Source organism: Medicago sativa, chromosome 3, assembly GCF_051527215.1.
Source record: "Medicago sativa cultivar Bolivia chromosome 3, Bolivia_mono, whole genome shotgun sequence".
Taxonomy (NCBI): Eukaryota; Viridiplantae; Streptophyta; class Magnoliopsida; order Fabales; family Fabaceae; genus Medicago; species Medicago sativa.
In genome coordinates, this window is record NC_140751.1 from 77,601,623 (window position 1) to 77,615,118 (window position 13,496).

Sequence of the window (13,496 nt, forward strand, 5' to 3'; positions counted from 1 at the left end):
TCTTGAATGTGTTAAGGAAAAGGTGAAAGTAAACGCAAATAGTCTAAATCAAAGTGAATAAGTGTTGACAAGTTAAAGTCTTTGAATTGTCAAAACACTGGTCATTTCAAGAGAGATTATCCAGAGTTAAAGGACAATGATGATTCCACGTGGGTTGTAGTTGACTCAAATGATGATGATTATGATGATGTGGAGGTGCTAGTGATTACAAGTTGGGAGCCAGAGGAGAGTTGTTCATAGACATTAGATGTTTCACATGTGTTCAAGGAAGGGATGATGCAAGACTCTTAGGCTGTGTTTGGTACCATGGATAGATCAAGGAAAGAAAGCCTAAAGAATGGAAAGTTTATGGAAAAACATTCTTTCCCTTGTTTGGTTGCTTTGTAAGAGTAGAAAGAAAGTATCTTTTTGGTGGGACCCATGCCTAAAATCTTTCCCTGCTTTTTTGGACGGAAAGGATGTAGAAACAGCAACTTTTGAGTGAAAAGACCATAATACCTACTATCATTTTATTTTATTATTATAAAATAATACATGTGTGTATATATCATTTTTATAAAAGGGTATAAATGTCATTTACAAAATATAGTTTATTCTTTCCTTCCACTTTCTATTCACTTTCACTATAATCAAACAACCTAACAAATCATCTCACTTTCCATTCACTTTTCTCATACTTTCTTTCCTTTAACAATCTTTCCTCTTACAATCTTTCCTCTCACTTTCTTTGGCGATCCAAACACACCCTTAAGCTAAAAGACGGTGGGAATGTTCACCTTAGAAATGGCGAGACTTATAAAGTTCAAGGTAGTAGTTTGGTTGTCTTATGATGTTTATTACTGTAACTCTTTTTACATGGTGTAAGGTATGTTCTTGAACTTAGGCAAAATTTATTATTAAGAATGTTTGATAATGTTTGGATATGGAACTAGTATTGAGCATGGGGTCATGCAAATTTCTATTAATGCTAAAGTAATAGGTAGAGGTACCAAAATGATTGGTTTATACATGACGCAGTACGGAAGCGTAGGGTTAGCAAACGCTAAACCTAGATAGAAAAGAACAAGTTTGCAAGCGACAAACTTGTGAAAATAGGGTTGCAAGCGACAAACCTATCAAAATAAGGGTTCCGGAATCCACCAGAATTGAGAGAAAATCTCGAATATTATTAATGAATGAAAAAGTGTGCCTCTTAGGCTACATAAGTTCTGCTTATATAGGGAAAGAAATAACAAACCCGTGGGCCAAAATAAAATAAAACGTAATAATAATAGAGAGTTCTAGAAAATTACTAAGATTTGGCTAAATAATAAATACTACTAAGTTACTAATAAAACCCTCCTGCATCAGTCTCCTCCACCTCTGAAGAACTCGACCCGAGTTTTCATTTTGATAAAGAGCTTCCCATGCATGTTGACTCCTCCAATGAAAAAGAAACCACCATCCTCCTGGATCCCATTGAAAAAAATGTAGTAGCATGCCGAATACTTTCTAGATCCATCATTTTTGGAAACCAACCCTTCCTCTTGATTAAAACTTTAGGAGCATAAAAACTATCCTTGTAGATCATCTTCCTATGCAAAACAATTATCAACCTTCGGTGTTGAAAGATTAAAGGATATCTCTCAATCAAAGAGTGGTAAGTAGCATAAAGTAGTACTGCGCATAACTTCGACAAAAGAGAGTTATAGACACCAATCACCATACATTTTCCATTGTCCAAGTTAGCTTCTTCCCCAAAATTTGCCGCTCCATAAGTAATTGACAATAGAACAGAAGGAGGAAAAATCTTCCATTTGAATAGAACCTTAAGAACATGAACACTTCCCCATTCAATCATTTTTCTATGTAGCACACCCACTAACATCATTTTAAGAGTAAATGCATAAATGAACCATGCATAAGCTTCAAAACATGCAGACTGGTCCAATGTGTTTAGCAGTGCCTTAAAACAGTGCATAACCTTAAAACAGTGCAGTTTCAAGTAAGCAAGCAGTATAGCCTTCTGATATAGTGTATCTCCTTTAACCAGCTTGTGGAATGCTGTCAGAGACCAGTGCAAATATTCATAATTGAAATATATTAACACTAGGGAATTTTGCAATGAAACTGCTGAGTTTGACTCATGTTGTAGTATGTAACCAAGAATGTATTGCCCATTGCCCCAAACTGAAGTTATGAAACAAATTCTCCAAAAAATATGGATGGAATATGAAGTAAGATTTGTCAAGTTCCTCAGCCACAATTCATTAAAGTAATCTTCAATTGGCGTGCTAGAACTTGAAGAATTGAAATTCCTAAGAGCATAACAAATCATACTAAAGTAGATCTTCCTACAAATTGAATAATATTTTCCCTTTTTCTTCTCAAATACCTGTTCTGCAATTTCAGCAGCATTGCCGTCATTTTTTTTTATCCCCAAACTATCAAATCCAACTGCCCTTGCAACTTCTGCTTTGGCTCCATAAACCAATCTCTTAAGTTTTGAAATATTAATGGCACCAAAGCACATTAGACAAGGTTCACAAGAAGCATAGATTCCACAGTCGGTAAGGTAAATTTGAACCAGCTTTTGACAAGCCTCTCTTATAGCAGTAATCTCAGCATGAGCAGTGGGATCTTTGTTTCTTAAAACCATGTTATGGCAGCTTATAACTACTTCATCTTTTAGGACAGTGATTGCACCAAATGGGCGTCTATCACCACATTCAACACCTTTATATGCTTCTTCAACAGCTTTTGTTATGAACTTTTGGTCTCTATCCTCTACAGCATAAGATTTGTGGCAAAATCTGAACTGAACCCCGTCTACATGCAATTCCTTGAGTCCAATGCGACGGCTGTGATGCGGCGGTTTTGCTGGTGGTCGATGTGGCAGATTGGACATGGGTCGGAGCTCATTCTTCTCAACAGAAGTACTCAAGTTCTGCAGTTTGATTCGAGCCAAAACGCTGCTTCGGTCTGGTGGTTTCTTCAAATTATTGACTTCAGCCATTAAAGAGTTAATCTGTTCAGTATCTTTAATTATAACAGGAGTCTCTTTAATAATTGGAGGTGCTTCTTGAATGGCCTTTTCATCCACGTTAGATAACAATTCATATGATAGCTCCTCTTGTTCAGATGTAACATGAGAACAACTATGAGACACGATAATATCATTTATACTAACACCTCCAGAGAATACATTAACAGTTTTGTTCGGAGTAGCAATAACTGGTCCAGTGTTCATCAGAACCCCATCATGTAAGTTTTCCACCTTCTCAAGTATACCAGAAGCATTAATCAACCCACTTGCACATTCTGGTAACATGGTGATCGTGTGATCTTTATTGGAGGATTCCATCAAGGGTACTGATTCCAAGCAACGATAATTAAGTATCAAGTTTTCTTGATCTGTACGTTTGAAATGATCTTGTTCCTCTCTTTTGTCACCCACTTCAGCCAAAACGCAGTCATTTGCCTCATGATGCAAATCTGCACCAACATGTTTCCCATTATTTTGCAAAGAGCAACAAATTACATCGTTCTCGGTTTGATGAGCATATGATTCATTTTGTGTTGTCTCCATTGATAACAAGTCTGCTGAATAATGAAAATCCACTTTATTAATGAACTGATCCGCCTCTTCAGTATATCCACCCTTCACCGGCGGTTGATACATCCGTGGCGACGAGCGTTGCTTCCTCTCCAATTTTTCAATTGAAACAAGCGGCGAGAGAGACAATCTACCGCGACAGTTAAATCTTTCATGCATCAACTGTTTCATCCTTCTCCAAGTTCGAATAGGGTTCTTTCTTTGTCTCTGTCTCTGAACAACGAGTCTATCCCACCAAACAGATGCGGTACTTTTCAGTCTGTTCGCAACCATCTTAACCTGCTTGCTTTCCGGGACGTCCATGACGTCGAGAAATCTATCAACATCAATCACCCAATCCAAAAATTCTTCTACATCCATCGTTCCGTAAAACAATGGAATATCAGCCTTTACGCGGTAATCATGGTGATTCCCACATCCATCGCCATCAATAGTCTGATTGTTATTACGAACCCTAATAACCGGAATTGGTTCTCCTCTCCTATTCAAATTGTCTCTATTGTTGTTGTTGTTGTTGGCGATGTTATTCAGGTTAGTTGTTAATATCGCCATTTGTGCAACCAAAGCATTAAGGGCCGGGGTAAGAGCCGCGACAGCCTCTGCTTTCGTCACCGGTTGATCTCCCATGGCTGATCACGTTAGGAAAAGAACAGGAGAAACCTGCTCTGATGCCAACTGACGCAGTACGGAAGCGTAGGGTTAGCAAACGCTAAACCTAGATAGAAAAGAACAAGTTTGCAAGCGACAAACTTGTGAAAATAGGGTTGCAAGCGACAAACCTATCAAAATAAGGGTTCCGGAATCCACCAGAATTGAGAGAAAATCTCGAATATTATTAATGAATGAAAAAGTGTGCCTCTTAGGCTACATAAGTTCTGCTTATATAGGGAAAGAAATAACAAACCCGTGGGCCAAAATAAAATAAAACGTAATAATAATAGAGAGTTCTAGAAAATTACTAAGATTTGGCTAAATAATAAATACTACTAAGTTACTAATAAAACCCTCCTGCATCAATACATGTTAGATGACTCTACTATTATTGAGCATGCACCAATAACTAGTCAAGACTCACATGACAGTTTTGAGGCATGTGATTTTGAGTTAGGGCATGATTGTAAAATGAGTTTAGTTGACTTTCTGAACAAGGTTTTCTAGGGGATGAAATTGAGCTAGAAATGTTGGAAACTGACAATATGGAGTTTGTTTCATAGCAGTTTGATAAGTTTTGTAGGTTACAAGGTGAAAGACATAATGAAAGTACTTGCTTGAAAACTTTGGTGGAAAAAATTGCTCTTGAGTTTGAGTCTTCCGCTAGCAGGACTAGAAGAATACAACTCATTGTGGCAGCAAAGTGATATGACTATAGAGATATTGTGTTTTATGTTCTTAGTGAAGGCAAGGAAATCTTCAAGAGGACGAAAGATATTTCGGGGGTTGAATAAAGTTTGGAGACTTATGAGAATATTACCTACAAATTCAAGGGTAACCGAAGGAATTTTTCCTTCGTCAAAAGGATGAAAACGATCACTCTAGGGGATGAAGAGGTTATGGTGAAACTTGTGATGCTACCTAAAAATCCTAAGATAGTTGGATGCTAGTTCTTCAAGTGGGCGGAAGGCTCTCCGAGGATTGAAGAGGCAATGCTGAAGCTAGTTTGTGTGACTACAAAGTGTAGCTGAATGCAAGGAGAAAGACTGTACTTGGAAGCTTGTGGGACTATCAAGGGTGGTTGGATGCAATTGTAGGTCGGGTTCCTAGATTAAGGTTCAAATGATGCTTGAACTTGAAAAATTGTCTTGAAGAATAGTTTTAGGATGAAGAGGGCAACAATGTGATTGATGGTGAAATTGACATAACCATTGATTTGAAGCTCATGTGGAGAGTTGTTGTGTGTGCCTTAAAAGTTAAATATGGTTTTGGCACTGTCAAAATTGCAAGGCGGAGAAAGAAGATAGCGAGACATTTTTCGAGCATTTATGGGGTTGAACATTCTAATTCAAATCGCTAAGAGATTTAGATAAACCGTTAGGCAATTTTACAATCGAGGATTGTACTGTTTTACATATTAGACAAATCACCAGGTGATTCACTCGGGTTCTAACACATTACTCATGAAGAGCAATTAATTGAGAGCAATTTCTTGTTAATTTTTGCAACTATCTTGTTCAAGAGACGAGAGTTAAAAAATAGTAGAAATTAGGGTTTATTGTTGAAAGCTAAATTCTTGTATCTCTTTGTAAAGACTCTTTCATAGGGATCAAAGGCTTGTTTTCCATCTAGATGTATGTCATTTTTTGACCGAGCTGGGTAAACAAATCTTGATGTATTTGTTTCTCTACTTTCTTTATCTTTGTTCTTTGGATTTTTCTTTGCACACAGTTGTTTGTTGTTGCTTATATTGTTTTGGTTATTGTCATTGATGCTTACTCCACACATTTAAGTTTATTGGTGTGATTTTTTTTCCCAGAGAGAAGAACAAAAAGAAACTAAAGCAACATTGTTGGTTACAAATTCACAACAACTTTAATCTGGTTACTCCTTATACTAAATTCGTATTGCTCTCTATCCCATGAAGTAGGTCTTTAAGGCTGAACCATATAAATAGTTGGTGTTCATCTTCGTCTCTTATCTTTGTTTTAACTACGAGCCTTTAAGTTGTTTCTTGTTTTTGTTAAAGTTTACTGTTTTAAAAATATCTAAAACCCTCTTCCGATTTTTTTTTATCTTTCATTAGGAAGTTATAATAATATGGAGAAAGGTAGATCCTTACTCCCAAAGCCTTAAAAATTCCTTAGCTCGGTTGTCACAATACGTTAGGTTTACAAATAAAATATTGAGTGCTATGGAATAAAACCGGTAGATGGAATGAACATGACACTTTCCAATAATTGTTCTACCTAAACTTAATTTAATAAGCTTTTGTTGTTTTGTGTGATATTGATGCAAAATATTACATAAAATAGCTTTGTAACTTGGGAGCTAGTGTCAAGCTTAAAAAGTAAAGAAACATGCATATGTAATATTTATTTATTGGTTTTTTCTATCCTAACATAACATGATACTTTAGTTACTTGTCCCCGGAGATAAGGCAGGGACAGTAATTGCATAAGCAAGCAAAAGAGTTTTCAAGAAGACTAATTGAGTAATTATTTGGTCTACAACTTTGATCATTATATATACCCAATTTTAAAGGAACAAATTAGAACTTTTTTTAATCCATTCATTCATTGAATATGGTTTATGAACAATTAGATAGTGAAGAGTTAGATTGCAATCTTCAGGTTCAGTGTATCAAACTGAGATTGAGCCACAAAGGTTCGTTTACAGTTAAACATTTTGTACTTTGTAGTTACAATTATATTAATTAATTGAATAGAACTAAAAGTTGAATTATATATTAGAACGAAATGAAGTTGTAAGAAGGACTACCAACCGACACCCCGTTTTGTTTAGGTTCCCTGATACCCATCAATATTTTTTGAGTTATGATACATAGAAAACCTTAGATGACAATACACCCCTTGACACCCACACAAAAATCTGACACGTGGTCACGTGGATCCAACACAAGCACACTTTCTCTTTCATCTCATCTTCTCCATTCCTAGTGCATGGGGTGTACAAGGGTCTGTTGGAACACTAGTTAATTCTAGTGAAGAAAATTGGAAAGAAAAAACACTATGAAAGAACTAGTGTGTGGGTGTGACTTAAAAATGTCCCACATTGGAGGGTCACCCCAACTAGTAAGTGTTTATATATGGGCAAAGTGACCTCCAAGGGTGTGCCCTTGGGGTACCCAATTTTGTGAACGAGTGAACGCTTACAAAATATATATATCGAATAAAAAAGATGATATATATATTTTTTGTCACTTGAAAATGTTAAATTAATTAATTAATTTAATCATTATCCGTAAGCGCTACGCGTAACAAATAAATTTGTTACGATCCGACCCGATCCATAACGTGTATCCAGAAACTTCCGGATATATCCAATTAAGAAACAAAACGCGTTTGCTTAAGGATTAAGCAGACTTAATCCCCAAGTCACTCGTTTTTTGTTACAAACTCTCCCTATAAAAGGAGAAGTTCTCCCCACTCATTCTTCACACCGAAAAGAATTTCATTGAGTTGTCGGGAATTCTTTTCTTCTCTTCTCCCTCCGACTTCTGTTAACAAGTTTCTTCTGCTTCTACTCCTTTCTGTCCCTTTCGGTTTCAAATAGAGCGGTTACGTACCATATCGAGTGGCTTCGATCAATCGATTGAACCATATTTTAAGAGTGTTCTTAAGACCATAGTCCCTTCTTCGGTTTAATGTCCCTTCGGAATTAAGAGTGGTCTTAAGTTCATAGTCCCTTCGGAATATAGAGTACTATTAAGATCATAGTCCCTTTTCGTAATACTAATGTCCCATCGGAATTAAGAATGATCTTAACAGTATATAAATTATTTCAAGAATTTTCTATTTAATGAGAAATGGTAGTATCACCATATTTGAGTGGTCGTAGTGCCATATTGATGTTTTGGAGAAGTTAAAGTTAGAATGGTGGTAACATCATATTTGAGTGGTCTCAGCACCATAATAGAATGATAATAATATCATATTAATTTGAGTGGTTTCAATATTAAAGAGTGGTCTTAGAACCATATTTGAGGGTGTAATTCTTGAACGATTTTCTACAGTGCAGTAGTTAATCGAACAGTTGTAGCTGGGTTTGTTTTATCCTGGAGGCGGCGTGGTTGATAGTCTACCTTGCACAACTTTGGGTAGTGTCACGAAACGTCTTAAAGAGAGCGACCTGGTCGTAACTCAACCTAGTAACAACTTCGGTAGATAACAGAATTTGGAAATCCAAATTTAACAGTTTGGAAATCCAAAAACAACAGGGTGTATGGGAATAAAGGGTGTCTATGTAACATTTTCCTATTTTTGGATGAAACACAACTCTAATGTTGTCAAAATCTCATTTTAAAATGTAAAATCACCAGATTTTATTTTTTAGGTGTAAATTTCATGTTAAAGTCAATATAATGTAATTGAAATTCAACTCGATTTTGAGCGGTTTAACTTGTGGTAAAATCAATGAATTGGGTTATATTGAGATAAAATCGAGTTAATTTATTTTGATTTTATATAATTTTAAAGAACTTCACTTCTTTTTTACGTCAAAAGAGAGATGAGAATTTTTTTTATACATTGTTGAAATAGTTTTTTTTATCTGTGACAAACATAATTTAGTTGAGTAAGAAATGTATGATTTAGCAGTATCGAAAAATCATGAGCATAAGAAATTCTGAAAAAGGTTATTAAAGGTTAGCAAGAGACATTAGTACAAGTAGGCTTTATACATTTTGAGTTGAAATATGCAGGTTTGTATTATTTAAGGCGGTAGAATTTTAGATGTTTGTACAAGTAACAAGAGTTCACACTTGTAAAACCATACACATCCCACAGAAAGTCTTTCGAGTTTCAATCACTTTCATTTTTATGTACACTGAAAATTTCAGTCAAAAAACAATGTGCAACGAAAATTTTCTGTATAGCCCTTTTATTAGTATCCATTGGCATTATGATATGTGAATGAGTCAGGAAATTCCAATCTTAACAAACCAATTGACACATTTATTGTTTGCTCTAAGAATATGTTGAAAATAGTTGATCTAATCCTCTAGGAGGAAATGAGAAATTTGTCGGATAGTGGTAAGGATGGAGTTGAGAAGTGAAATCACATTCCATTCATCTGATTGCATGGTGATACTTCTGAATCCTTCAACTTGATGATCAATCGTTAGGTAATTTGAAATTACATTTCATTCATCATCTTCAGGGACGGAACCATAAACTAATATTGAGGTGGATAGTCCTCAACGGCTTCATGATTTTAGACCTATATCTTTGGTTGGTTGTTTGTATAAGGTGCTGGTCAAGATTCTCGCAAATAGGTTACAGGTTGTTATTGGTAGTGTGGTCTCAGATTCTCAGTCAGCGTTTGTTAAAGGCAAGCAGATCTTGGATGGTATTTTGGTGGCTAATGAGGCGGTAGATGAGGCTCGTCGTTTCAAGAAGGAAATGTTGTTGTTTAAGGTGGACTTCGAGAAGGCATATGACTCGGTGGACTTTAATTACTTGGACATGGTTATGAAGAGAATGAATTTCCCTACCCTATGGAGGAAATGGATGGCTACGTGTGTCGGAACTGTTACAGCTTCAGTGTTGGTTAACGGGTGTCCTACAGATGAATTTCCTATGGAAAGAGGTCTGCGTCAGGGTGATCCTCTTTCTCCATTCCTTATTCTATTGGCGGCCGAAGGGTTTAATGTACTCATGTTGGCGTTGGTGGATGCTGGAATGTTTCAAGGTTATGTTGTGGGGCATGACACTCCCCTGACCCTGTCTCATCTTCAGTTCGCTGATGATACGTTGATTATTGGACAAAAGAGCTGGTTAAATGTGCGCTCAATACGGGCTGTGCTGTTGATTTTAGAACAAATGTCTGGGTTGAAGGTTAATTTCTACAAAAATATGCTTACGAGAGTTAATAATGTTTCAGAATCTTGGTTGTCGGAGGCTGCTAGGGTCTTATAGTGTTGAGTTGGTGCCTTTCCATTTGTGTACCTGGGGTTGCCTATAGGTGGGGATCCGCGGAAACTAAATTTTTGGAGACCGATTTTGACCTGCATCATCTCTAGATTCTCGAATTGGAAGAGCAAATTTCTCTCGTTTAGTGGTCGTATGATTCTTCTGAAATCTGTCCTGTCATCTATTCCGGTTTACTTTCTTTCCTTCTTCAGGGCTCCCACAGGTATGATTTCTTCTATCGAATCTTTATTTAAGAATTTTTTTTTGGGGGGTGGTGAGGATATTAAAAAAATTGCTTGGGTAAATTGGAATTCTATTTGTTTAACAAAGGAGGAGGGGGGGGTTAGGAGTTCGGAGGTTAAGGGAATTTAATGTTGCTTTATTAGGGAAGTGGTGCTGGCGTATTTTGGTGGATAAGGAGGGGTTATGGTATCGAGTCTTAAAGGCTCGGTACGGAGAGGAGATGGGTCGGTTGAAGGAGGGTGGGAGGGATAGTTCGGTGTGGTGGAGGATGTTGTCTGATATCCGTGGTGGTGTCGGTTTGGGGGAGGGGAGTTGGTTCGAGGGGAATATCCGTAGGGTGGTTGGTGGAGGGAGTAGTACATATTTTTGGCACGACAACTGGGTGGGGGGCACGCCTTTAAGGGTGCGTTTTCCTCGCTTATTTGATTTGGCTGAAAATAAAAGGGTGACGGTGAGGGAGATGGCTAGAAGAGGGTGGGAGGACGGCGGTGATGCTTGGGTGTGGCGGAGGCGTTTGTTGGTGTGGGAAGAGGAGCTGGTTACAGAGTGTTCTTCTTTGCTGTGTTATGTTGTTTTGCAGGATCATGTGATTGACAGATGGTGTTGGGTTCTGGATCCTATTAACGGTTACTCCGTTAAGGGGACTTATCAGTTTCTTATGCTTCCTGACACATCAATGGAGCGTGGTCTTTTTGATGCAGCTTGGTTGAAGCAGGTTCCGTTAAAGGTTTCTATATTTGTTTGGCGGCTTCTCCACAACAGACTTCCTACCAAAGACAATCTTTTTCGTAGGAGGGCTCTTCACCAGGATGACATATATTGCATAGGTGGTTGTGACTCCATGGAGTCGACATGTCACCTTCTAATCCGTTGTGACATCTTTGGCAGTGTTTGGTACAAGGTTTATCGGTGGCTTGGTATTTATTTCATCTCTCTAGACTCTGTCAATGATCATCTACATCACTTTGGTCACATGGTGGGGTTACCGCGATTTACTCATTCTTATTTCAAGGTGATCTGGCATGCTTGCGTTTGGATTGTTTGGAAGGAAAGAAACAACAGGATCTTCAAAGACAAAGCAAAAGACTTGGAACAACTTTTTGACAATGTAAAGTTTGTGTCTTTTTGTTGGTTACAGGCTAATAGGCTAACTTCAGCTTTCAGTTATAATGACTGGTGGCGGCACCCTTTAATTTGTATGGGTGTTTTGGGTTAATGTTCCTTTTCTTCTTTTTTTGTGGGTGTTTTATTTGGCAACAGAAAACTGAACTTTGTATTCTTTTAGGAGCGTTTATCTTTGCACGCCTTGTGCGAGATGAATAGCTCTTGACGATTATTATATTCCATTTTGGCTTGTTCAAAAAAAAAATTGAGGGTGGAGATTTTTTTTAATGGCTATATATATATATATATATCACTTTTGACAAAAGTGTAGTTAACTCTGAAGTTGCATTTGTATAATGATATAGATTTTATAATGACAAAAGTCATTGAACCGATTTTAAAAGTGTCAGCGTAAGTTAACTCACACTGAAAAATGCCGAGCGTGGGTTAACTCATGTTAAATTAAGGGAATGAGTAAAAACGAGAGTGAGAAGAGCAATTTTCAAAAGGTGAAGAACTACTGGGCTGAAGTCTTATATAGGGATGGGCCCTCTATGTAATATTTGCTATATATACCCTTTTTAAAAGAAGTATTGATATATACTCCCTTACTCTATAAAAAAAACTTTTGGGCCCCCTATAGGCATGAAACCTAGGCCACCGCACCCCAACCTATGCCTAGGACGGGCCCTGAGTAGTATTTACTTATTGTTGAATTTTGATTCAATTAAGACAAAAATAATAATTTGTGGGTGAATATAATGGTATCCATAAAGTTTAGCTGAGTATGTATATTTCATTTAATCATTCAATGTTGTGTCATATTTTTATAATAATTTATTTTAGAATAAGTTCAATTGTTAAATAAATTTTGCTTAGAGGTACCCATACTCAATCAAACTTCAAGGTACTTAGAATTTATCAACCTATTGAGTAAATTTGTTTTAAAATTTGTATGCAGTTTTTTTGGACAAACCGTATTTAATGATTGATTACTAACAAAGAAACCATGGTGTTCTTCAAATTTTATTCGGATTTTTTTATAAAGAACTATAAAGATTCAATTGAATATAATGCACCGACAATGAAATATTTATTTTATAATGTATGTTATTTGAACAGATATTTCAAGGACAACTTATGGAACAATCAAAGATATCTAAAATATAGTTAAGTTGGTTGGTTCGCGCGCTCCTTATGGCTTTTCATGTGCAATTGTTGGACGTTTTGGGATCTGGTTCGTGTAAGGTGGTTTGTCTTACAGTGGGTTCTTTGGTGGATCAACCTTGCGCTACGGTTATTTTAGAATCTGGGTTCGAAGGTTCGTAGGGGTTTTTGATAGCCTTGCGAACACTATTTTGTTTTTATGTTGCTCGAAAGAGCTTGATATCGCGATCCAGCGTGTTTAATGTAGATTTGTGGCTACTTGTTGTTGTCAATGTTTGTCTTGACGGGTTGTCGGTGAGTGGATCTACTACCGTGCTAACGATCAAGTTCATTTGTCGAACTCTAAATCTGGATCTCGTTGCTCGTTAGTTCCCACATCACATTTTTTTTTTGCAAATTAGTTTATTGCCCGCACGCAGATGCTCCGGATTCTACACACCGTGTGTGAATGTCTAAATCTGAATTTACTCTATTGCCCATTCGAGTCTCTTATTTTTTGGTTCACTGGGTCAGACTCTATGTACCCTAGTCTTTTGCATCGTTTATTTTGTATTAATGAACTTTGGATGTCGTAGATCCATTTCCACTTCATTTACCTAAAAAAATATTTATTTAATATATGTACATTCAATTAAATCATTTTAACATATCACATTTATAAATCAATTATTTTTTATAGGTTTATAAATTAATTCTTAAAAATCTTATTTGGTATGATATGATTGAAATCGCGTATTCAACATGCCATTACAAATTTTGCTGTCGGGTATAGTTTTCGTGTAGGCTTCGAAGACTCATCGATT

The 13,496-nt window shown here is 36.7% G+C and overlaps 1 protein-coding gene across 1 annotated transcript; it reads right to left on the bottom strand.

Annotated features, from left to right (window-relative positions):
• Positions 1–1,145: 1,145 nt before the first annotated feature.
• LOC146940433 (uncharacterized) lies at positions 1,146–4,610 on the bottom strand. Its single transcript, XM_085754131.1, has one exon. The coding sequence runs from the start codon at positions 4,220–4,222 to the stop codon at positions 1,385–1,387; it is 2,838 nt and encodes a 945-aa protein (XP_085610257.1). The 5' UTR covers positions 4,223–4,610; the 3' UTR covers positions 1,146–1,384.
• Between the last annotated feature and the right edge of the window lie 8,886 nt (positions 4,611–13,496).

Excerpts from the sequence above, each read along its gene's own strand:
- LOC146940433 (XM_085754131.1), bottom strand. The coding sequence starts at position 4,222 with ATGGGAGATCAACCGGTGACGAAAGCAGAGGCTGTCGCGGCTCTTACC.